This window comes from Tamandua tetradactyla, chromosome 23 (assembly GCF_023851605.1).
Source record: "Tamandua tetradactyla isolate mTamTet1 chromosome 23, mTamTet1.pri, whole genome shotgun sequence".
Classification (NCBI taxonomy): domain Eukaryota; kingdom Metazoa; phylum Chordata; class Mammalia; order Pilosa; family Myrmecophagidae; genus Tamandua; species Tamandua tetradactyla.
Genome location: NC_135349.1, coordinates 11,670,031 through 11,694,993, shown reverse-complemented (window position 1 = coordinate 11,694,993; position 24,963 = coordinate 11,670,031). Strand labels below are relative to the sequence as shown.

General features: G+C 58.6%; 1 protein-coding gene across 5 annotated transcripts in view; it reads right to left on the bottom strand.

Annotated features, from left to right (window-relative positions):
• ELN (elastin) overlaps positions 1-23,126 on the bottom strand; it is a 31,936-nt gene extending 8,810 nt beyond the window's left edge. Inside the window, exons 1-22 of one of the 5 annotated variants that reach the window (XM_077140961.1) lie at positions 22,951-23,126; positions 17,198-17,248; positions 16,247-16,276; positions 15,672-15,704; positions 12,293-12,328; positions 11,234-11,323; positions 10,891-10,968; positions 10,746-10,808; positions 10,192-10,239; positions 9,248-9,316; positions 8,299-8,370; positions 7,524-7,565; positions 7,097-7,156; positions 6,772-6,822; positions 5,065-5,139; positions 4,928-4,981; positions 3,978-4,265; positions 2,907-2,957; positions 2,429-2,536; positions 2,195-2,236; positions 1,732-1,815; positions 736-792 (exon numbers count right to left, since the gene is read on the bottom strand). In XM_077140961.1, the coding sequence (XP_076997076.1) occupies positions 736-792; positions 1,732-1,815; positions 2,195-2,236; positions 2,429-2,536; positions 2,907-2,957; positions 3,978-4,265; positions 4,928-4,981; positions 5,065-5,139; positions 6,772-6,822; positions 7,097-7,156; positions 7,524-7,565; positions 8,299-8,370; positions 9,248-9,316; positions 10,192-10,239; positions 10,746-10,808; positions 10,891-10,968; positions 11,234-11,323; positions 12,293-12,328; positions 15,672-15,704; positions 16,247-16,276; positions 17,198-17,248; positions 22,951-23,032 (1,564 nt within the window). In that variant the 5' untranslated portion in view covers positions 23,033-23,126. Of the gene's footprint in view, positions 1-735; positions 793-1,731; positions 1,816-2,194; positions 2,237-2,428; positions 2,537-2,906; positions 2,958-3,977; positions 4,266-4,927; positions 4,982-5,064; positions 5,140-6,771; positions 6,823-7,096; positions 7,157-7,523; positions 7,566-8,298; positions 8,371-9,247; positions 9,317-10,191; positions 10,240-10,745; positions 10,809-10,890; positions 10,969-11,233; positions 11,324-12,292; positions 12,416-15,671; positions 15,705-16,246; positions 16,277-17,197; positions 17,249-22,950 lie in introns of those variants that run through there. The other 4 variants (XM_077140958.1, XM_077140956.1, XM_077140959.1 and 1 more) reach the window with 4 other exon arrangements.
• Between the last annotated feature and the right edge of the window lie 1,837 nt (positions 23,127-24,963).

Sequence of the window (24,963 nt, the reverse complement as noted above, 5' to 3'; positions counted from 1 at the left end):
AGGTGAAGGAGACAGAATTACCCAGTAAAGGGACTCAGTCGGACCTGCAGGACCTTGGGGAAGTTACGTAAGCTCTTGGAAACCTCAGTTTCCACATCTGTAAAATGGGAAGTATAAGACCAGTTTCCTAAGGTTGCTGTTAGGATTCCCTCCGCTGATGGTAGCTTTTCAGAAAGGGTCTGTATCCCATGCGTGAATTTGGGGGTCTGCGGGCCTGAAGTTAAGTTGTTCTCTCACCGAGACAGCCCTGGAGATTCTGACCTGACCTTGCTGCCCACAGGTCCTCAGAGCTAAGGTGTGCAGAACTCTGGGTCCAGGACCTGGCACCCAGGGGGCCCAATGAGCGGGCTCCTGCGATTTGTCATGCTCAGGAAGGTGTGGGGACCTGTGGCCGGGCCCTTGAGGTGTGGCAAGGGCTGGGGAACTTTGCCAACTGCCGTCCCTCCAGGCGCCCCGGGTCCCAGAGGGCCCAGCATGAGGTTTGGGATGGGGCAGGCCCTGCTGGACTGGGGGGTGGCAAGGGCCGTACGGAAGGCGGGGAGCCCGGTCCCGGAGGGCTTACTGCGGCCTGGAGTCACTTTGCTTTTCAAATCAGAGACTTCCCCTGCATCCCCCAGGTGCTTCACGAGGAAGATGGGGTGGGGCCGGAGGGCAAGGGGTGCTCAGCTGCCAGGCCCCGCTGCAGGGGAGGCCAGAGGGCTGTGCTCTAGGACCGAGGGTTGGGGGAGCACGTACCAAACTGGGCAGCTTTGGCGGCTGCTTTGGCGGCTTCAGCAGCTGGGGTTCCTGCTCCTGGGGAGGGGCAGAGAAGGGATTGGGAAGAGATCCTGAGTGCCCCTTTCCCACACTCTCCTCCAGCCCCTACTGCAAAAATCCCTCCCAGGATGCAGCTCGGGTTAGTTTAATTGTCCTTTCTCCCCGAAGTCCCACTCCTGTTTTCCCTCCCTCCGCTGGAGCCATGAAGGGAAGCGGCTGGGGCCGGCACCTGGGGTCCAGCTGAACCAGGCAAGTCCCTTCCTTCCCTGCCTGGGCCTTTGAGAAGCAGCTCTGAGGCTCTGAAATCCTAACTCTGGGTCCATGGAAGGACCCCAAAACTATACGGTTGGCAGAATTGTGATAACCCTCTCCTTAATCTAAGTCTCAAGATTTGTGTGACTTTCTGCTTATGGCTCTGTTAATAAAAATATCCTGATGATACCTCTATCCTATTGGAGGAAATGGTTCATTTTTTTTTAAGGGAAACTCAGCAAGAACATTCTCCGCCCCCCCACCCCAGGAAAAAGGAATGCAGGAGAGAAAACTTGTGACATGGAAAAACAACCAAGAGCATTTGTAACTTAATCTCACTGTAACGTAATCTCTTCCCTTTGGCTGCTGACTGGTGGAGGAGAAAGAGCCCAGGGGAACGCAAGAGGGACAAGGTCCCCCCACCTAAGAAAGGCCCCTGGAATCAATGAGCCCGCCCTGTCCCCTGCAGAGCACAGCACCGACAGCGACAGCGAACCAGCCCACGTTTCCCAGGCAGGGAGGCAGCTTGCCCCCTTCACCTGGCAAACTAAAAGCCCCTGGAAGACTCTCCCTTCCCAACTGCAGCTGGGGAATCACTTTCTGTCCTTCCCGCCTCTGGGCTCAGTTCCCCTATCTGTAAAATGATGCAGTTTGATCTTGGTCAACTCCAGGAACCCTTCCATGAAACAATCCAGAACAGTCCGGGACGCGGACGCGGCTCACCTGGCACCCCTCCAACGCCCGGCACACCTGGGACTACTCCGGCCCCTGGCACCAGCCCTCCCAAGACTCCTGCTCCTGCGGCACCTGGGGAAGTAAGCAGCATTCCAGCCCTGCCCTCCTCTTGATGGGGGTGTGGGTGGGGGTATGGGGAACAGCATGGTGGCCTGGGCACCTTCACTCACTGGTTTGGTGGGGGTGGGGGATGGGATGGGATCAGCAGGGGACTCATCATTTTGACAGTGGGCAGCTGGCAGGACAGCTCCATGTGGCTTAGGAAGATGGTGTCAGGAAGCTGCAAGCTTGCAGCCCTGGGAGCTTGCTATGCCCTCATGCTGGGGACTTGCTCTGAGCTAGGAGAAACCTTTGCTCTTTCTGGACCCAAGGGAGAGCAGGCCTGGAGTGGGGAGGGCAAGGGTGAGCATTGCCCCTGGGCTTGGGGACAGGCCCTGGCAGGGACACTCACCAAACTTGGCGGCTTTTGCAGCCGCTGCTGCCTGGGCTGCAGCTGTAAGAAAATGGGAAGTGAAGAGACCCTCTGATACCTGGCCTGGCTCTCAGCCTGGCTGTGCTTACAGACCCTCCCTGCCTTCTCCCCCATGCCTCCCCAGCCTAATCTGCTCCCCTGCTCCCCCTGCCTAGGTGGAAGAGAAGCCCCACTGCCTCTCCCCCGGCTTCCCCAGAAGGAACCAAAGCTCACGGGTGAGGCCTGCGCCGGGAACACCAGCTCCAACACCGTAACCAGGAAAGGCCCCGGCACCGACCCCGAAAGTGGGAATGCCTCCGACGCCAACTCCGCCTCTGGCCCCTGCAGACGAAAGAGAACCGAGAGGGAAAGGCCCGCATGGGAGAGGCTGGGGAGGGCCCTCAGGGATGCTGGCCAACTGGGAAAGAGAACACAAGCCTCAGGCCAGCCTCCTCCAGTCAAGTCCAGGGAGGACGGACATCCCGGAGGTCCTTTTGCTGTCCTCACTCAGCCCTCCCCTGAGCCCCCTCCTCTCTGAGCACTTGGGGAAAGGCTCCTTTGGTGGCGATGGGGAGCCTGTGGGTACGTTCCACATCCCCAGCCAGCTTGAGCTCCTCTGAGAGTGTAGGAGTGGGAGTGGAAGGTATCTGAGGATACTTTAGTTCCTGCAATTAAAGGTCAGGCCAGGTGAAGATGAGCTATCAGTACTAACCGTATTTGGCTGCTTTGGCGGCTGCTTTAGCTGCGGCTGGAGACACAGCCCCTGAAGAGATCAAGGAGAGAATGGAGGAGAGATGTCCAATACATATCCCTCTGTCCATTTATCTGTCTGCTGGTCCATCTCCTTTTTATCTATCAAGCTAACGAAGAGTTATCCATTTATCTATGTATCTATTCCTATCTCCATCCATCCATCCATCCATCCATCCATCCATCCATCTATCCGTCTGTCTACCCAACCACCATTCATCCACTCACTGACCCACCCATCTGTCTATCCATGTGTCTGGCTGTCCTTGAACCTTGATCCACCTACCCAACCACATTTCTCTCTTTCCACCAATTCACCCATCTATCTATCTGCTTGTTCACCCATCTATCCACTCATCCAACCATCTATCCAACCATCTACCCAACCATCCATTGTGCATTTGCCTTCTCATCCTTCTACCCACCCATCCATTCATCTGCTCATCCAACCATGTGCTTATCCATCCATCCATTCATCCATCCTTCTAGTTTATCTAGCCCCCCACCTGCCTATCCATCTTTCTTTCCATCTACCCATTTATCTATCCATCCACCTTTTACCCATCTGCCTAATCTAGCCACACATTTTGTATCTGTCCATCCATCCACCGATCCCCCCACTCATTCATTAGCTTGTCTACTCATTTACATGACCACTTAGCTATCCACTCAGTTGTCCATTTGCCCATCCATGCATCCATCCTTGCATTCATTCATCCACCTACCCAACCATCTATCCACCATTTACTGAGCACCTACTCAGCTAAGAACTGGGAACGAAGAGATTGAAAGACATGGTCCCTTCTTCCAGGAGCTCCCTGACAGTTAGAAGGTGAACTTAAGAAGATGATACTGGTTGTAGCCAATTGGGAGGTTATTATAGTTCAAGGAACAGAGGATGAGGCATGGCCGAGTGTACAGAGAAAAGAGGACAGATGAAAGAGGTATTAGGGAGAATCCAAAGGCCTTGATAATAGTCACGATGTTCCTCTTACATGCAGACACACATATACACCCAGCAAGTCCAGCTCACCTGGGACCCCAACACCTGGAACTCCAACACCTGGGACCCCAACACCTGGAACTCCAACACCTGGGACCCCAACACCTGGAACTCCAACACCTGGAACTCCGACACCTGGAACTCCAACACCTGGAACTCCGACACCTGGAACTCCGACACCTGGGACCCCGACACCTGGAACCCCGACACCTGGAACTCCGACACCTGGAACTCCAACACCTGGAACTCCAACACCTGGGACTTTTGCGCCTGGGACGCCTACTACTCCCCGTCCAGGTACTAAGCCTCCAGCAGCTCCTGTGGAAGGAAAAGCATTGTTCTCCTCGCCCAGACACTTCAGGAACCTCAGAGGGCCTGCAAAGGCAGAGGCTTTTGGGAGGTGTGGGAGTGACAGGTGCTGAGCGCAGGACCACAGGTGAGTTGTCATTCCCCCTGTCTGGATCCAACTCATCGAAGAGATGGGGAGGAACCCAATGAGTCCCTAAAGAGCTCTAAGGTTTTGGACCCAAGGAACGGGAAAGACGTGGTCTATTTCTAAAGCGAAGTCAAAACTCTTGTCGGCTGGGTGCCTAGACAGTCGGTGCTGCAGACATCTGGGGTCTGCCCTGGGGGTAGGAGGTAGGAGCCAGGTGCTCCGCGGGTCCTCTTTCCCCTGCTGGGCCATCAGTGGGAAACAGTGGAGCCATTATTCCAGCCAGAGGGACATGCAAGGATGCATGGCAAGGAGGTCAGGAGGCATGACGAAGCCTGCTTGGGAGAGGAGGTCAGGGCCAAGTGAGAGGTGGGCACAGGTGGTAGTGGCCATCAATAATTTAATCATTCTCTGGGGAGGGGTAGGGACGCTGCTGCAGATAAGTGAAGGCAAAGCCCATATAGCTTTACAGGCCTGGGCTCTCCAAGGCCAATGCAGAGGCCGGGGCAGGCTGGAGCCCCGGGACTTCACCCCTGGGGACACTCACCATACTTGGCTGCCTTAGCAGCTGCCTTTGCAGCAGCAGCTGGAGTCCCGACCCCTGGAGAGACAGGCACAGGGGGTAAGTTTTTTTCCCTGCAGTTTCTCAACGACATCCCCACTCCCCACCAGAACAGGCACTACCTGCGATGCCACCAATCCCAGGAATGCCGGCGCCTCCGACACCCACACCGGGGAGAACTCCGCCCCCTGCAGCACCTGCGGAGATGGAGACAGCCCAGATGTGGCTCCCGGCGCCCCTCCTAACGCCCTGACGGGAAGGCCGCTTGGACGCCGAGGTTTTAACCAGTGCCGTCTCGATTCGGAAATGGGGCCCAGAAGTCTCCAGCTGGGCCTGCTTGGAAAGGTCCCCCACCCCACCCTTTCTTGACTCACCCCCAAAGTGTGCATTTCAACACACACATTAAGAAACTTGTATGTTTTCAGACAAATCCCATTCTAATCACTGCCACATACTGAGAAACCACAAGCGGCTGTTCCCCAGGCCAGAGGGGCCCCTGTAGGAATGTTCAAGGCTTCCTCTCCCTGTGTTCCGAAGACGCGGCCAAGTTTGTAATCCAAGCGTCCTGGCCGCCCGGCACTGGCAGCCGCTGGCTGCCTGCTCTCCCACTCCCACATTCCAGCCGTCCATCAGCCCCCGCCCAGCCAAGGAGCCTCTGTGTTCAGAGGACAGACAGTGTGCAGGCTGTCCTGCAGGGGACAGGCCTCCAGCTTGTGCTTTCCCACATTCCTTTCCTCCTGGGGCTGCTGAGGACATATCCCTATCCCACCAGGACCCGAGGATGTGCTCCCATCAGCTGGGCATGAAGACCCTCAGCCCCCACGGTCTGACCCTGAACTGGGGGCTGCCCTGGGACAGGGGAACAGACACCCGCTCTGTCCAACACACAGAGCCAGGGAGGCCACGCCACACCTGCAGCAGTGACCTCCCAGAGGTCATGGGCTAGCAGAGCGAGTTGACCTCTTCATAGAACCCATTAAACTGATACATAACTTGTATGGGTACCATCTCAAATGAACTTTTTAGCCTCCACGGTACCCATTCCCTCTGCCTGGGCTCCTCCTTCTTGTTTCAACCACATGGCAAGCCCTATATGTATTTCAAGGTCTTAATCAAACGTCACTTTCTTTTGGAAGTCTTCCTGATTTCCTTTCCTGGTTTTCCCCAGGTAGAAATAATGCTTCCCTCTTCTCAAGTCTGACTTATATAGTGCCTATACCCCACAACAGAGCTCTTATCTGTGGCCAGTTTCTGTGATGGATGGATGGGTGGATGGGTGGGTGGGTGAGTGGGTAGATGTATGGGTGGGTGGACGGGTGGGTGGATGGATGGATGGATGGTTGGATGGAATGGTGGGTGGATGGATGGGTGGATGGGTGGATGGGTGGGTGGATAGGGGTGGATAGATGGGGTGGATGGATGGGTGGATGGGTGGGTGGATGGGTGGGTGGGTGAGTGGGTAGATGTATGGGTGGGTGGACGGGTGGGTGGATGGATGGATGGATGGTTGGATGGAATGGTGGGTGGATGGATGGGTGGATGGGTGGATGGGTGGATGGATGGGTGGGTGGGTGGGGGTGGATGGATGAGGGGATGGGTGTGTGGGTGAGTGGGTGTATATATGGGTGGGCGGACGGGTGGGTGGATGGACGGATGGATGGGTGGGTGGATATATGGGTGGGTGGATGGATGGGTGGATGCATGGATGGTTAATGGAAAGATGGCTGGGTGGCTGGTGCTTTAAAAGTTGGCTCTGGATCTCAGTGGTAACAGGGATGGAGAGGTCAGGGGGCTGGGGTTTGGCAGGTGGGGGCTGCAGAGGTACTCACCATATTTTGCTGCTTTAGCTGCCGCTGCTGCTGCAGCCTGGGTGCCGACCCCTGGGGGAGGTGGGAGGGAGAAGACTTGGAAAACTGGGCTCCAGCAGCTCCAGAGCCTCCCCCTTCCTAGCCCCAAGAGAATCAACCCATTCACCTAAGGGTGTGGGAAGGAAGTGTCATAGCAAGCTGAGGTTGACAGAGCTGCCTCCATCCAGGGTCCTTCTCCAGGCTCAGATGGGAGTCTGGATGGAGGGTGGGCTCTGGCCAGCCCAAGGGCCCTGCAGCCTTGGTGATTAGTGCCCCTCAGCTGCAGGTGGGTTAAGTCTCTCCGTACCTGTCCCTGTCGGGTAGCCAGCCTTGCCCGCTGCACCAGCCACTCCTCCAGGCCCATAGCCTGCAAACCCAGGAGGCTCAAGGTCATCCATGCAAATCTCACTGCTGCTGTCCTCCCCCCAGCTGCCTGGAGTCCCCACCCTGTCACCCCCAGCCAGAGCTATAGCAATACGGACATACATGTGGCATTTTACAGCCAGACATTGATTGTTATTCCTGTTTTACAGATGAGTACACGGGGACTCAGAGAAGAAAATGATTACCCCAAGGCCTCATGGTAAGTGGAAGGGATAGGCCAGACACCCAGGCTGTCTGAGTCCAATCCCATGTGTTTTCTTTAGGGTATTCCCGGACCCAGGATTCACCCTGCCGCCAGCTAGGTGTTCTCCTGAGTTCAGGCCTGGAAAGAACTAGAGGCCTTTACTTACCATAGGGCAGTTTTCCAGTACTGTAGGGTAGCCCATAGCCACCTGTGGAGAGGGCAGGGTGGGCTCAAGGGTCATAGGGCCCCATAGCAGCCCCATGGTTTGCTGGACCCCGTCTGACCCCAGTGGACGGACCTACCCTCATAGGTGCCAAAGCCTGAGCCTCTAAAGGCCCTGAGGGGTTCACAGAGGCACTCAGGAGAGCAGAGGCCCTGGGCAGAGGAGGCTGTGCACAGTTCTGCCCCCTATAAATTAGGATGTCCACCTCTCTATAAATCCAGGCCTGGCTGTAGCGCTAGAGTCAGAGTATCTCCTTTACCCAACCAGGAAACATCTCATTGTCTGAGCTGCTGGGGTGGCTGATGTCAGAGGGCTCCTTCCCAGGAACGGGGTTTTTTAGCAACAACACATGTGGCTTCCATTCGGGTTATGGGTCTCGGTGCACGTGCATCTCAGAGTGTGCATTTGTACGTGTGCACTGTGGGCATGCACTCATCTTTGTTCAGCATACATGTGCATGTGCACGTGTGAATATATGTAAACACATGCATCTGTGGGTGTGTGTGGGTGTGGGTGTGAGTTCCACACCTGCAGGGCTGCCTGGTTTCCTTAGTTGGTGATTGGGAGTGGGCCTCGATACCCCAGGTTCCCAAGTCCCCGCCCCACACCCCCTGCCCCCCACCAGTCACATCCGTGGCCAAACAAGTCCCCCTTCAGGCTGAGTTCTTAGCAGTGAGGCCCAAGAAGTTGTGCTTTTTGAGCCCTCCCCCTGACCTACCTGGCAGCTTGGGTGCCTTGATGGGGTACCCCAGTGGCACTCCAGGCTGTTGGCCTGCAAAAGCGCCAATCCCTGTAGGAACAAAGAGAGCAATGTCGGGCTCCTGCACCTTGGGTCAGCACCCAAGGGCCTCCTCGGGGCCCCCGCCTCTGCCCCGAGCCTCTCACTCCTCTTTCTGCCTCAGCCAGAGCACGCTCCCCACTGCACCTGGAAACCACCCTGGATAGAAGGTCCCGCTCTCCCTGCTTCCGGGTTATAGATCAGCTGCGTGTGTCCTGAGGACAGGCCACCTCCTCCTGGAAGCCCCTGGGGCCTGGGCTGCAGCGTGACAGGTTGGGCCTGGAGCCCTGGCACCACGTGGGCTGCAGATGAGGAGCTGGGGGTCCAGGAGGGCTGGGCCTGCGACCCAATGCAAGTTGGTGCTGAAGCTAAACCAAGGCCTGGAGCAGTAGGCATGAGGGCAGCTTGGCAGGCCTTGGGGAATTTCAGCCCCTCGCAGGGTGAGAGCCCCTGCCTGGCTGGCTGGCGGCCTTGCTGAGTCTTCCGGGGTGGTGGAGGCCCCGCCTTGGCTCACCTGGGATTCCTGCAAAGGCTCTGCCACCACCTGCCGTGACAAGGAGCTGTCACTGCAGCCCTAGCAACCCGGGGAGCAGGGCGCAGAGGCGCCTCTGGCTGAAGCCCTACAGCACTTCAGGGGAGGGGGGAAGCCGGCCCGAGCAGAGGCTGGCCCTGCCTTGAACTCCCTGGCCCATGCCTGCCTCCATACATGCTGGGATTTCTCAGCGTACACTGCCCATCTCAGCCAGGTGGCTGGGGCACAAGGGGTGCTCACCTGGAGGGTCCCGAGCCCAGGCTGCCCACTCCCACCCAGGCCAGAGGGAGGAGCCGGCAGGGCCTGAGGGTGAGTGGGGAGTCCCACCAGGTGGCCCTGCCTGGGCCGGCCGCATACCTGGCTTGGCCTTGACTCCGGTCCCGGTGGGAACCCCCGGGAGCACCCCCACACCTGGGAACCGAGCTCCTGGGGGGGGGGGGCAGAGAGGGGTGCGGCAGTGAGGACAGGAAGGCAGGCTGTCCTCCTCCCTGGGTCTCCCAGCTGAACTGTCAGCACCCCAACTGCAGTGCCCGGCCCAGGCCAGGGGCTGCGGTGGGGGTGGGGGTGAGGAAAGACCCAGTGGACCGCGTCCTTCCTTGCTGGTGTCCCCCCAAGACCAGATCTGAGTTTTCATCCCATTTCCTAGACCCTTGAGCTTGTGCCTCAGTTGGCCTTATTGCAAAACTGATGCAATCAATTACAATCTGTACCGACCACCTCACCAGGGAAGGCAAAGGGAGGCACAGCAGTTTGTAAAGTGGGGAGCTAGAGATGAGGGGTGTGCTTTTAGTGCCATCACTTGCTGTCCCTTCAAGGCTCGGACCTGAAGCTGTCCTTGCCAGGGAGGGTGCCCCTCCCCCCCTCCCCCCCCTCGCCCATCTTCCCGGGCTGGGTACTGCCTCGGCGAATCCTGCAGAGCAGCCTGAGTCTGGGCTTTTGGGGGAATTCAGGAGGTCACAGGTTGGGCAGCCCTGACAGGGAAAGGAGGGGGAGGGGGGGCAGCTCTGAGGGGCCTCCTGCAGGGCGGATGTGCAGGGCGGGCCCCCTGGTGACTCACAGCTTTTGGGAAACAGCTGACCCCGCTGTGGACACAGCGTGTCCTTGGGAGCCTGCCTCCGGCTGTGGCAAAGGGCAGGGACTGGGGTCAGGGTGGGGCGGCAGGGAGCTGGCTGACCCCACATCCGTTAGCCTGAGCTGTGAGTGACCTAAGGCCTTTGGTGCCCTCTGCTTGGGGGGGAGCCAAGAGGCCCTGGGGGCTGGGGTTCTTCCCCTAGGGCACCCCTTCCCCTCCCGGTCCTCACCTGTACCTGGGAGCACTCCACCTGGGTACACACCTGGCAGTCCCACACCTGTGGCCAAAAAGAGATGGAGGAGTCATGAGCAGCATCTGGGCTCCAGGGAAACCATCCCCAGACCTTCCCACCCAGGCAGGTCCCGGGCTCCCAAGGACAGACTGTGTCCACAGCGTGGCAGGCCCAGCCCACCTCTGGCCTAATGGCCTCCAGATGTTCCCTCCCTGCTGGGAGGACTCAGACAGGCTATTGTTTAACCTGAAGTCACTTCCTAAAGGGCTTGGTGCAGGCGCCAAATGGGAGTTGGGGAAGCTCCCCTGGTCCATCCCAGCTCTGCCACCACTAGCTGCAGGCCCTTCGGCACTGGCTCTGTGCTCTGAGCCTCAGTTTCCCCACTTGTCACCTGAAAGCCTGACATAGAGCCTGTCTCTGAGATCTCTTTCTGCTCCAGCCTGCATCCCTCTTGTCTTGCACCAACACCAGACCTTCATCCCCCAGGGCGGAGGTGGGACCTCTGCCCCTCCTTGACCTCTGTCCCCCAGCCCCAGGGACCGCACACTGACCAGGCACTTTCCCAGGCTTCCCTGCGGCTCCGACTGCTGCTCCGGGCTGAGGCACCGCCACACCTGGCATGGAAGGGGGCCATGTCAGAGTTGGCTCCTGCCCCACCTGCAGCCGTCCCCTGCGGCTCGGGTCCCGCCACCATACCTGTAGACACTCCTAAGCCGCCTAGGCCACCGACACCGCCAACACCGCCAACACCGCCGACCCCGCCAAGCCCAGCCCCTGCAGACCCAGAGCGGGAGCAGTCACGCGAGGAGCAGGCAGGAGGTGGAGGACCCTGGGCTGCACGACGAGGGCCCCGCCTGGAGGTCGGGCCCTGCCACCCGCTCACGGTGAGACTTGGGCGCAGCTCATTTGCTTCCCCCCCTCCCCCCGGCCTCAGTAAGTCGGACCCCACCTACCCGCCCACCAGGAATGGATGTTCTTTGCAGGGGGAGGGACCGCGGCAGCCTGAGGGTTTACGGCGTGTCCCCAGGGGCACACTCACCAGCCTTGGCGGCCTTGTAGGCTGCGGCTGCAGCTGCAGCAGCACCAGCGACTCCGCCGGGCACCAGGGCCCCCGGGTAGGCACCGAGCCCTGCGGGGGAGAGGGTGGGGTGAGGTCCTGAGCCGCCAAACCTGGGGAGCCTCCTAAGTCCCGGCTCCACGAGGCCTGCCCACCCCAGGAAAGCATCCAGGCCCTTCCGCTCTTTGCAGGATTCGCTGTTCACTGGGACTTGGGTTTGGTCTTGGGTGTCAGCGTGCGTGATTCTGCACACTCGGCCTCGCAGGGCGGCTTGCATCTTCAGGATCACACGTCCACACCCCCCTCCTCCAGGAAGCGTCCCCTTGGACCCCGCTGAGTTAAATGACCCCCCCACCCCTTCCCCTGGGCTCCCTTGGCCCCGGGCTTCCTCCATTCAGCCCTCGTCACTCTGTGTGTGACCGTACCAGGTCCCCAGCTGCACAGGACAGGTCTCAGTATCACCTCCACTGCTGTGCCCAGCCCAGTGCCTGGCACACAGGCTTCCCTCGGGGTGCCGGCTGGCATGCCTGTACCCTGCCTGCCCTCCCGGCTGGGCAGATGCCCTCGGTGTGGCTCAAGACTCGGGGGACATGGCTGTGATCCCCGGGGGACGGGGGCTTCTGGCCTGTGTCCCCAGACGAGCCTGCCCTTTCCACGCATCCGCCACCCAGCCTGAGAAACGCGACATCACAAAGAGCACAAAGTGCCCCCCTGGATGGCCCTCCCTCATCTCGTTTCCTCCCTCCCCTCCCCATGGAAATGATCTCTTCTTTCTTCAGATCAATGTTTTTCTATCATTTAAAGGGAGCTAGGACATGGAGAAGTCGGGGGAGGCGAGCTGTTCACTGCGTCTCGCCAATCACCATTAACGCCCCCAACTTTTATTATTCTGTTATTAGTTTCAAATGAGTCCTTCTTGACCTAGGTTCATAAGCTAGTTTTTAAGGGTGCATATGATGCACGGGCAACACTGGAACATGTCATTTTTGTGCATGGAATTTGCATGAAAAATTATGAACCAAAAGAAAAGAAAAGACTAACCTGCCCCAGGACCAGCGCCTGCGAGCCCTCCAGGCGCTGTGGGGAGAAGGAGACAGAGAGATGGGTGAGGGGGGGCCTGATGGGTAGGCATCGCTCCTGGGTGGGAAGGGTATCAGCTGGGTGGAGGGGGCAGGGACCTGGCAGTGCTGTGGCCAGCGTGGGGGCCACTCAGGCTGGCTGGACTCGACTTTTGGTACCCAGGTTCCAGTCCTGATAGGGCAGCATCCCCTGTGCAGTGACAATGGCTCTATGTCAACTGCTTCCCCTGCCACGCTCCCAGTAGCCATGGCTGGGCTCTCTGCAGGGGTCCGGCCCAGATCACAGTCTGCGAGCCAAGACCCCACCCAGGCCAGGGCCTGCCCGTGCCCACTGCCAGCTCCCACCCCAGGCCTCTCTTCTGCTTCCTTGTGGGTGTCCCTGGACCCATTTCCCTTCCCCTTTATCTGGGAGCCCCTCGGCCAGACCATCTGTCTGTCTGACCGTCAGCCTGCCTTGCACTCCAGGAGCCTGCCTGCTCGCAGACTGACACTAAAATGTTTATGAGAAGCTAAATGGGCTCCTCTGGCTCTCTCCTTCCCACATCTGGGCCCACTCGCTCCTTCTCCCCCTCCAGGAGACATTCCATGGCCTTGGCCCTGCCGATGGGCAATCAGGTTGGACTTCACAACTGTGCCGGGTTTGTTTCCAATTATGTAAAAATCTTTCCTACGAGCACCAGCTCTGGCCTGGCAAGGTCCCAGGCCCCAGGGGCAAACCCTCCCTGGGGACGGATCTGCACATGGGGGCTTGCTGAGCTCTGGTAGGGAGGGATTACCTGGCCTCCACTTGGTGTGCCCCCCCCCACCCCACCTCCTACACGTGTACCCTGGACCCATCTGGAACTCAGTCTGTCTCTAACTCAGGGTCTGCCTTCCGGGTGGGGGTGATGTGGTGATCAGGCAAGGCCTCCGGCCTGCCCAGGTCACTTCCCAGCATTGCAGGCCCTGCCCCTCCCCAGCTCTGTCAGCAGCTCCTCTCCAGCCTGTCTTGTTTCCTCAGTGACAAGAGGGCAGAGGACACACTTAGTCCTTTCCTGTCCACAGAGGCTTTGGGAACAGAGGATGGGACTGAAAAGGAAATGAGATGAGGTTGGGGTGGTGGGGCGTGGGGGTGGGGTGGGGGTGGGTAGGTAGCCCCTCTGCAGTCTTCTGCCCTTTCTCACCCTCCCACCCTGGACTATTCTGGACCCAGGGCTGCCCTCTGGCATGAGCAGCTCCATCCTGACTGCCCACCTGCTGAGGCAGGGAAGGGCCTTTGGACTTACCTGCCCCAAATCCTCCAAAGAGTCCAGCACCTGGAAAGGAGGAGAACAGGGTGAGTTGCTGACCACAGCTGGGAGGTCAGGGCCTGACAGGCCTGACCCACTGCTTCCCAGACTCAGAGAGGTCTAGGTTTGAATTCTTTTGCCCCTATTTACTCTCTGGGTATATGAGCAAGTTGCTTCCCTTTTGGGAGCTCTGGTTCCCTGTTAGGCATGGCCTTATGTCCCCTCCCTCCCTGAGGCCAGTGAGCTTGTGGACAGACAGCACCAAGTGTGTGCATCCTGCCAAGGCACCCAGTAGGTGCTCCCTGCTCCTTCCTGCCCTTGCCCTTGCCCCCCTTGGGTGGGCGGCTGGCCTCCAGCTGGTGCTCAGAACCCAGCTCAGGCCTGCCCTCCGCCTGCCGCGGCCCACGGGGGGCAGCTGCCAGGCCACCCACCCTCTACGCGCTGAAGGATTAATTGTTCCCAAGCATGACACACGCTGCCTGTGCCCCATTCCATTTCCCCCGGGCCGGCCCGGATGTCCCCACAGCCTGGATGGGGGTGCTGCTGTGGCCGGGCCAAAGCTTTTGGTGACCTGAATCCTGAGGCTGAAAGAGGGCCTCAGGTAGGTCATGGAATCCAGTCCCCTGCCTTGGGGGACAATGCCCTTTTCATCAGAAAGAAGTGCTCTGCCTATGCTTTGGGTCTGCTCCTTCACCCTGAGCTGGAAGTCCTTTTGGAAGTCTAACCTAAAGCTTTCACTTTATAAACCCTTCGCTTTAGCAACTCCCCATCACGGGATCTGCTTAGAGCTGCCTGAGTCTTCCCTCAGATGTTTAATCACAACCTGCCTTGTATTCCAGGCTGCCGAGGCGGGGGGGGGGGGGGGGGGGGGGTCAGTCCCCCTCAAATTCGAGGTCAAGATCTCACAAATTGGGCCTTCTCGAACAAGCACGGTCCCGCCTCCTAAGCTCTGCTCCCGCTGACCTCCTCCCTCCCTGCATTCTCTCTAGGATGCAAGACCCCAGGGAGGTCCCTCGCCCCTCCAGGAAGGCAGGAGGGACGTCCTGGCTGGGATAAGCAGCGAGTCCCAACGTTCCCTGGTCTTGCAGCCCCCTGGAACCCCCTGGCCTGAGCATCCTGTCCCCCTACTCCAGCCCATGTCCTTGTCTGGACCCCAGCCCAGGGTTTCACAATCAGATGAGCTTCCAGGGAAGGGGAAGCTGGTTCTAGCAGATTCATTTGCACTTGAATCATCAAACATCAGGATTGGTTCTAGCAGATTCATTTGCACTTGAATCATCAAACATCAGGATTTCGTAAGAGCTGTTGGTCCCAGCGGTGTCCCAGGGCCTAGGGCTTCTGAGACAGGGCAACATGGTGCAGGAGGGGGGCTGCTAAGGCTGCACGTGGAGTGTGTCACACCCGAACAGGGATGCCACTTCCTCCACCTGCTCCTCATCCGACCACGCCCTCCCCTCTTTCCTGGGGGAGCATTCCTCTGAGCTGATGGTGAATCCTGGTAGCAGATCCGAGCCCCATAAGCAAGGCCAAGAAAGAGCGGGCCACACCTTCCCACTGGAAAATTCCGTGATCTGGACACAGCCGGAAGGGGTCCGGGATCAGGAAAGGAGCTCAGTTTGGAGCCAGGGTCAGTGCTTGGGGTCAGGGCTTGGGGTCAGGCTCAGTTTGGAGTTAGGCTCCGGGGTCAAGATAAATGCTCAGCTGGCATCAAGGTCTGGGCCGTCGGAAGTCCGGGTCTGGGGTTCGATGGGGCTTGGTCTTGGGTCAGGGGACCATAGAGATGGAGTCTGAGCCCCAGAGTGCAGTTTACAGGCGGGACCCTTTGCTGCAGCCCCAGGGCTGTGTCCAAGGCCATGTGAAGATGGGTCTCCGGGCACAGGCAGGGTAGGTGCTGCACGCTCTTCACAAAGGGAGGACACCAAACTGCCTCCTGTCGTCTTTCCCTGGAAGCCCAGGGACCCGACCACCCCTTCCCTCCTCCTGCCCTCTGGCCACTTTCAGGGGTTCCCAGCTCTGCAGGCCCTTCCCTCTGACCCCCGCCCCCGCCCTGGTGCTCTGAGGCCTCCGTCTTACCTGGCTTAGGTGGTTTGCCTCCAGCCCCTAGTGCTGCAGAGGGAAGAGAGGGCAGTGAATGGGGAGCCCAGGCCCGCCAGTCCTACTGTTTATCCCCCCCAGGCAGAGCGAAGGGCACAGTGGGATGTCAGCCCCAGGTCCTAAAGGGCTGTCAGGGAGGTCCCTTTCCCTCACGCCGTGTGTGTGTGTGTGTGTGTGTGTGTGTGTGTGTGTGTGTGTGTGTGTGTGTGCACACGCGTATGTGTGTGTGTAAGCCCACCTCTGCCCCCGATTGGAGGTTCCCACCCTCCAAACCTGAGTTTCTCAGCCTCAGCAGGGGCTGGTGATACCCACCCAAAGGAGGCTGGGCCCACCAGGGAGGGAAGCTGGGGAAGGGGTTTGGAGGCCCGTGTGTTCTGGTTCTCGGGCAAGTCTCTCCCCATGGGGAAGAGCCCATAAGACAAGGGGCCCTTGCTGCTTGGGCCTTCTAGGGTTCTGGGGTCTGAGGCCTTGTGTGGGCTAAGGGGCACCCGGTGGAAGCCCAGCAGGGAGAGGTGACCCCTTCTGTAGGAACCGAGTTTGGTTTCTGAGCTCACCTCCTACTCCAAGGCCTCCGAGGCCAGCCCCTGTGTGGAGAGAGAGACCCATCAGCACCCCTTCCGGACAAGCCCCCACCCCACAGTCAAGTCCACGACAGCCTCGCTACAAGGCCTTGGGTGTCCTAACCTCTGTGAGCCTCAGTTTCCTCATCTGTCACATTGGCCAAAGGGAAGAGGGTGAAGGGGTAGCTTCCCTCATTTCCACTGGCATTTGGGACACCCTAATATTTTTTTAAGTATTGAAAATGCTACTTTTGAGTTTTTTGGTGAACTTTAAAACCTTATACTTTTTTTTCCTAAATTAAAAGAAATGACATTCACCCCCCCACACCCCAACAACAAAAAAAGCTTTGCCCTAACATCCTGCCCATTTTCTTTTTTTTGGGGGGGAGGAGGGGGTCCCAGTCTCCTACTGTACATCATTGCTTTTATGTTATTTTGACTTCAAAACTACTGTGCCATAATGCATAACAGATGGAGATGGCACGGTTATCCTTTTTCCAGCTGCACTATATTCCATCGTTTACTTACTTACACCCGCTGACCAGGTGGGTTTCTTGTTTTACATTTTGCAGAAAGCACGCCTGTGACTCTTGCCACAGATGGTTTGCAGTCTCTTCTTTTGAGTTATTTCCTTTGAATCAGTTCCCAAAAGTGGGCTTAATGGACCAAAGACGGGGTGGCCTGCTGACGGCAGCGTGCAGGCATGCGCCCGTTTCCCCCCCCACTCACACGCGTGGAGTTTTAGCCTTCCGGAAATGTCACTATCATTCCGAAAATTAGTCGTTGGGAAACAGGATCGTGTAAATTGCATTTTCAACTGGGAATGACTGTGGGCCCCGTGCGATAAGTGTGTCAGCTTTCCTTTCGGTGGCGCTAAAATGTGCATCTCTTAAGAACAGCATTGGTCTCCCTTATCTGGGAGGAGGGATGTTTTCTGTACATTACCTGGGTAAAAGACTCCTCCGGGAACCGCACCAGGAATAGCCCCTGGGACCCCTGGAAAGAAGCATGTAGACTCTTCCGTTAACAGGGACGGATGCAAACCTGATGCTAATGCTGGCAATGGTAACATGGCAGTGGCTGTTTACAAAGCATTGTCTCATTCTCACTCCCCAAAGTGGCCCTGTGAGGCTGGACAGGCAGGGATTCCTCTCTTCATTTTAATAGATGGGAAGTCCGAGGCTCAGAGAGGGGAAGGGGTTTTCCTGGGGTCACACAGCCACAAAGGGATGGAGCCAGGCTTCCCATGCGGGCCCATCTCCTGGATGGAAGGATGTGTTACCTGGTCCTCCTTGGAGGCATGGCCAGCGTCCAGGGAGAGGGGCCGGCCCGGGACCGGGTCCCAGCACCTCTGCCCGGGCTGCCAACAATCCCCGCTCTGAGCGGCCTGCACAGAGGATGGAGCTGTGGGGTGGAGGCACAGCTGTGGCAGCGAGGAACAGCAAAAACGCAGCCGTTCCCACACTGCTAGGCCAACGTGAGGTTGGCACAGGGCAGCGGCATTTGGGTGGGGCTCTGGTTATCGGGACCCAGGACTGTCTTAGGAGATGCCAGGGCCCAGAGGGGGACACTGTGAATGAGCAAAGCAAATAGTTTCCTAAGGAAAAGCCAATTCCCTGGCCAGGGCCAGGGGATATTGCCTGGGCCAAGATCACGGGTTCAGTCCCTACGGACCAGGCATGTACTCACTGGGGCAAATTGCTGCAGACCAAGGTCTGTAGTCATGGCAACAGAGCCATCCCAGAACGGGCCCTGCCCCAAGGTCTTGGTTACCTTGCCAAGGCCCCAGCAGGAGCTCTGGCACCACCACTGCTGAAAGGGCCTGGGGAGTCTTAGGGGGCCAGAATGGGATTGATGGGTAGGGGCAGTGCTGGGTGGCTCTGCCGTGTGTCCGGGCAGGCCTCATGGCCAGACATCTGGCTTCCGAGGCCTGGTGACGCTGCAGAGCTGGGCTTGCCAGCCCAACCCGGGGGGGGGGGGGCGGGCAGGGTGCCGGCTGGCAAGGCCATCTGTGCCAAGGGCTGGGCACCACCCCTTCCCAGGGTCTGGTGTCCCCCCAGGGACCGCAATCCCAAGCCTAGAGCCTGCAAGCAATCTGGTCAGAGCCTTGGGGGCTCAGTGCCATGGTCCAGGGGGCTGGGCTTGCTGGGAATGCACGCTCCAGGCCTGTCATCGGAGGCCAAGTGCCCACGTGGCCTACCCTGGGGCTTTGATGCCTTCTCTGGCTCTGAAAGCTTTCTCTTATGTGTCTTTCTCTGTTGCACTCCGGGTCTTTCTTTGCTTCAGCTTCTCTCCGTCCTGTCTGTCCTCTCCTTTCTCTCCCTCCTTCCACACGGTCCCCTCTCACTTCTGCTCTGCTCTCTGGGTCCAGAGCAGACTGCAGGGAGCAGTGAAGTGGGTGGGTGGAAAGAGCAAGAGGTCCAGGACAAAACCCATCTGGCTTCGAATCCCGGCTTCGCTGTGTGACCTTGGCCAAGTCACTTACCTCTCCAAGCCTCGGTTTCCTTTTTAGCAAAGTGGGGCTGCTAATCACTGCCTCACCAGGTTGCTGCTAGTCGTGAAAGGGTTCAGATGGGAGACCTGGCCCTGTCCTGGGTGTGGCACATAGTAATTGCTCAAGAAAATGATGGTGACCCTCTGTCCCTACTCTTTCCTACCTCACCGCATAGTTCATGGGCCGGAGCCAGGTGTACAGGAGTTGCTCACAGACGATGGGTGGATTAGGAAGAGAGGAGGCAGGGATGCTGGCTGCGGGGCATGTCTGGGTGTGATGTGTAGCACCCCCGCCCGCCCTAGGGTTTTTCTCTGCTGGGGTCTCCCCTCTGGTCTGGCTGAGGCCTTGCTTCCTCTCTCCTGGGGTTTCGCCTCCCACACCCTGTCTGTGGCTGGGACCTTCCAGGCCAGCCAGCTCCTCCTCTGCTTTCCTTCTCCCCAGTCCCTGCCTGTCTCTCCCGGCTTTCCTGGCCTTTCCCAGCTCTCTTCTTCTCATTCTCCACCCCCATCCCAGCAGCATTTGCAAGCTCCGTGCCTGAGCCACGACAGCCCGGGAAGCTGGAGGTTTTGGTCCCGGCTGCACTGGGAAATGGAGACGATTTAGTGGGCGCAAAGGATCTGCCTCTCTTCAAGGGCTGCAACAGGCCCTCCTTCTTCCCCCTCCATTCCTCGGTCTGAGCAGTCCCGTCTGCCAGGAATGCCCTCTCCCCTCTCCAAATCCTGCCCTTCCATGAAGACTCAGCTGGAATTCTCCTCCCGCTTTTTTCTGAGCCTGCGCCTGTCCGGCTTGTCTGGGGCGTGCTCCTCTTGTTTTATGTGGGTTTGGCTTGTTCCACCAACTAGCCCAGGGTGGAACTTGCCTCTTGCATGTTAGAATCTTGATCCTAGAATCTCAGGGATCATAATAGTCTCCTAGTCTGGGCTGGAACGCCCGCCAACCTGCTTGCATGCCTCCAGTGACAGGAAAATCATTACTACTCTTACCCATCGAAGAGGTCATCCTCCTTTGGAGATCGAATCTGCTCACCGGTCTCCCGAGCCCCACAGCCTCACCTCTCACACACTGACAGCCCCCGTAACTCAGATGTCGCTTCCGTTCTGAAGCCCTGGGACCCCTCTTCCCTCAGTCCTTTCTCTTCCTCCATCACTGCCTATCTGTTCACACATCACCTGCCTCCCACTAGACAAAACATGGCATTAAATCAAGCGTCATAAATGTGGCCTGATTACAAAGATCAATCAGCCCAAGTGGGCACATTCTAAAGAAGAGAATGGTGCAAAAAATTCCCGTTGTCCGCCTTTGACACTCTTTTTTGCAGACATCATATGACTGAAGCCTCCCACCCCTCCTAAGAGATCAATAGGGTTGGGAAGTTTCTTCCCATTTTACAGCCAGAAAAACCAAGAGCCAGAGAGATGAAGTGTCTGGTCCAGGAACCCACAGCTGACCCCATCACCCACAGGGCCTTCTGCCCAGGCGCCGGGATCCAGGTTCAAAGACCTGGGAGCAGGCTGTTTGGGAGCAAGCCGCGGGCCAGCGGGCCTTGGCAAGGGGTGGTGCCAAGCCAAAGTCCAGGGGGCCGGCTTTGGGGAGCAGATAAGGCCGCATGAAGCCACTTGCTGTTTGCATGCAGAAGGGCTGCCAAGGGATTTTCAAAAAACAATCTGTCCTCCAAGTGGGTGATGCTGTCCCTGCCCCCTGCCCCTCCCCAGGGCGTGCTGGCCGTCCTCTGGCAACTTCAGCTAATGCAGACCGCAGGGCCACCTCAACCCAGACATTTGCAGTCCTGGCAACACATCAGAGTCACCTGGGGAGCTTTTAAAACAACCCCAGGCCCAGGCCCCACCCCAGACCAAAAATAAAGGAGGAGATCTGGGGTGGGACCCTGGCATTAGAACTGTTTAAAGTTCCCCAGGACATTTTAACACACAGCCAGGGTTGAGAACCCCTGCTCCAGACCGTCGAAGGGTCTCGAACCAGGGAGAAAAAAAAAAGAAGCTAATAATACTTCTGGGGGATGGAGAGTGAATTATCCTTTTCTTATTTATTTTCTCTCTCTCTTTAAACAATTTGGGGATTTGGGGCAGCTCATCCTCAAAGCTACTTTTTTTTGCATGGGCAGGCTCCAGGAATCGAACCATCATTGCACCTCCCTCAAAGCTCCTTTTGACCCATCCTGGGTGGGTTCATTTAACCCTTTATTTCACAAAGTCTCCTAGGGAAACCCACATTCTTACTTCCACTTGGAGCTGGGGAATTTGAGGCAAGGGGTCCTGGGATACCCTAGCACAGCCAGGTGGCACTGTGCATGTGTGTGTGTGGGCATTTGCGTGAGTGTGCATGAGTGTGTGTGGTTGAGATCCCTTCTCTCCCTGAACCTCTCCCAACTTTGGTAGGCTCTGTGCACAAACTCCAGGCAACCTCATCAATCCACATGCCCCTTATTTGGACCCAACTACTCCTGCTGCTTGGACAGAGCTGAGATTTATCTTTGCAAAGGACCAGGCGAGCTGAGCATTACCAGTGTCACCAAGATATAAGGAGAATGTTCGAGGCAAGATCTCTTGCAGGACTCGGCACCAGTGCCTACCCCTTCCCAAATATTGCTTATTAGCTTGCACCCCCCACTCTGTCCCTGCTCATCCTTCAGACCAGGGCAGAGAATTGACTGATCCCAACCCCCAGGGCTGCCTGTCTGAACCTCAGTTTTCCGTTTGTAAGGGGAAGATAACAATTCTCCAACTCTCAGGGTTTCCATAAGGAATAAATGCCATGTTCTAAGCGAAGCGCTATCTGAGAAGAGGAGGTGGTCAGGTGTTGGGGGACCACACCTGGGGGTGGGGAGGTTTAGACAGGCCTGGGACTGCTGCTCTTGGGCATCCCCCCACCAGGCCCCACCCGCTGGTGCCCACATCCCTAAGCCTCTTCCCGGCCCAGGAGCTGACTCCTGCAGAGGAAGCCCTGCTCCCAGCAGTCCTGCCCAGCCGGTCAATCTCACGGAAACAGCTGCTGCTCCCGCCTAGTCCCCCCGCTACAGCGCTGCAGGCTGGCCCTGCCCACCCCCCGTCCCCACCCCCCCCCCCCAACTCAAGGTCTGGTTCTCATGGAAGGAGGACTCCCACGGGGAGCAGACCCCACCCAGTCTGCTCCACCAAATGGCTCATGAGCTGGACCTCTCTCCCCGTGGCCGGGATGCACCTTCAGTGTTCCCCAGCTGGCCACTCCCAAGGCCCCTCGTGCCTCACAGCCACACCCAGATGACATCCTCAGACCCGAAAACCAGCTAAGCCCGGGGCAGGGCACACCACGGGTGCTCCAGCACCACTCCCGAGGCCCACAGCTGCTTCTGCCACCTTGCCCAGCGACCCTGTCCTTGACTGTGCTCCATCATGCACGCGCTCCATCATGCACGCATGTGTGCGTGCGCGCGCACACACACACACACACGATGACAATCTGCCCCCAGCATCATGCCTGGACACCAGAGCAGTAATCTGACATCCGTGCATACATGCCTGTCGGGGGCCGGACTTCTGCACATGCAAACAGGCACCTGCACGGACCTCATCACCTCCTCCCCACGCCGGCCCCTGGTGGACCTGTGACGGCTGTCCGTACCCTCCCAGACCCCGCCCCCCATTCAGTGATGTATTCGGGCGCATACACACCGGCACACACATGCAACACTCATTCACGCACACTCGCTCACAACACTCAGTCAGGAGCCCCAGCCATCCTCCCCAGGGGCCGACCACACCCCAGCTAGCTAACCCGCAGACCTGTTAACTGTGGCCTCCTCCCCAGGGGGACCCTGACTTCCCAGGGGACAAGAAACCCTGCTGGGGTCACTCAGCTTGCTTACGACTGAGCCGGACTCAAACCCAGGTCCCCTGGTTTTGCCTGTGGTACCCCCAGCCGGGTCCCCGGGGGTGGACAAACCGCCTGCGCCACAGACCCGATGGGACCCTGCCACGGGCGTCTGCTGGACAAGTTCTGTCTCAGCACAGAGCTGGCCCCAGGAGAGGCAGCTCCGAGGGTCCAGGGGCTGAGGGGCTCCAGCCTGGGACCCCCCTGCAGGATCCCCGGGGCTGCAGGGCTCTTCCTGGGCTCCGGGCACCTGTCTGCCCGCCCCCCATCTCGGTGGTGCAGCCACCCGGCCTGAGGGCTGCAGGAGAGACGCGGGGACAGGGGCGAGGGCCCTTACCTCCGGGCTGCGAGGGGTGGAGGGTGGCCAGCAGGAGCAGGACGACTCCCGGCCTCGGGGCTGCAGCTGTCAGACCCGCCATCTCGGGGAGAAATGCCCCAGCCGGCTCTCTGCGCCTCGTTTTATCCCCAAAGCGTAATTGCTGCCTCGTCGGCTGCGAGGGAAGGAGGGAGGGAGAGAGGGCGGGCGGGAGGGCGGGAGAAAGGGGAGGCCTGGGGGAGGGGGCCGCGGGAGGGGGCAATTACGAAAGGCTCACAAGCCTCCCAGGCTAGGTCTGCCTGGCCTGTGGGCTTTTTCCCTTAAAACGCACACACACAAACACACACACACAGTTTCCCCCCATCTCTCCCTCTTTCCCTCTGTGGCTGTTCTCTTGCTGCTGGCCCCGTTCCCGCCAGAAAGTGCAAGGGGGGCCCCTGCCAGGACAACCCTCGGGAGAGGAAGCAGCGGGGAGGGCCCCGGCAGCCCGGCCAAAACTCCCAGCCCCAGCCAAGGCCTGAGTGGCCAGGCCCCCGCCTCCTTGGCTGGGCCCCGGGCCCAGTGTGGGGACACAGGCCAGCTGTCCCGCGCCGCTGCCCCCACCCCGCCTCTCCAGACTCCCCCAGCACCCCGAGGCCTGGCTAGAGACAGACCCTGCCTGCAACCTGGGGGAGGTGGTATTGGGGAGGCCTGGGGGCCAATGTCAGCCGAGGCTGAGGGGCTGCAGGCAAGGGACTGGCCTGGGAGGTAAAGCCATTGTGGGGGTCTCCCCTTGGAGCATCTGGGGGACCCTGAAAAACTACAGGGGGTCCATTCTGCTTGGGTCAAGGTCACAGCCCCACACCCAGCCCTGGCGAAAGCCCGGTTGAGCCCCAGTTACCCTGCAGGAGGGGAACAGAGGATGGGGAGCCCCGAACAGACGGATAGGTGTCCCAGCACCCCCCCCCCCTTCTCACTTGGCCACCCTCGGCTCCGCAGTGCTCTCTGCTGGCACCCAGACTGGCTCGTGAGTTCCTTGACCTGACATGGGAGTCCCGAGACGGCGGGGACTTGCCCTGACCCCCTGGGAGTGCCTGGGGTGGATGTTCCCCTGGTGGCCAGGAGGGGGCGGCCCTGCGCCGAAACCGCTGTTACCAGTGTTTCCAGATCTCGGGGTGCCTGTGCCCGCCTGCCTGAGCAAGCTGCGGGCCATGGGTTTTTTTGTTGTAGTTTTTTTTGATAGTGTCTGGTGGAATCATGCCCCACTGCTAGTAAGGAAGAAATTAGGGACCATGGGATAGGAGAAGGGGCCCAGCACTAGCCAGGGATTGTAGCTCGAGTTTTCTCTGCACCCAGTGGGAGGACGAGGGAGGGGCACGTGGTGGGTGGGGGGAGGCGGGGAGCACAGGGCAGGAGCCTCGGGTCCCGGGAAAGGGGGTGGACGCCCCCTCCTCTGGCCAGGAGCACTAAGGGAGAACCCGCAGGGCTGGCCAGTCAAGGTGCACCTAGGACCAAATGCTGCTCCAGAACTTTCTAGGGGGTGCCCTCTCCACTGATCTCCACTTTCCTCGTCCACCTGTCAAAGGGGACACTGACCCCTCCCTAGGAGGTTAAACTCACAGAGATAAAATGTGGTCCTGTATTTTTGCACCGTGGCCACCCTGTTAAAAATGCTCTATAATCGTCTGGTAGGGGTACTATTTAACAGCCCCTTGCAGTTCTGCAAGGGTCCCTCCTGTTTTTAGTGCACTGTGGTTGGCTCTGTACTGGGGCACCCCGGGCACTGAGCAATCCCTTCCCCGGCCTCCGGTGAGGACGCTCCAGAATTTCAGAATGGGGTGTGGCACGCTGGGAGAATCGTCTTCAGGCTCCGTTTGTACAGCCAGTGTACAGCTTTGACTTACAGCGTGAGTTTATTTGGGGGTACCTTGGGGGTGACTGATGGAGATTATGGGGCACTAAAGCTTTGTAAGCCCACCTTGCGGTGTGGGCAGGGGCTAAATTTCAAGGCCTGGAATGTGCCTGCTGACATCGGGGGGCCTCTGTGTGCCTTCC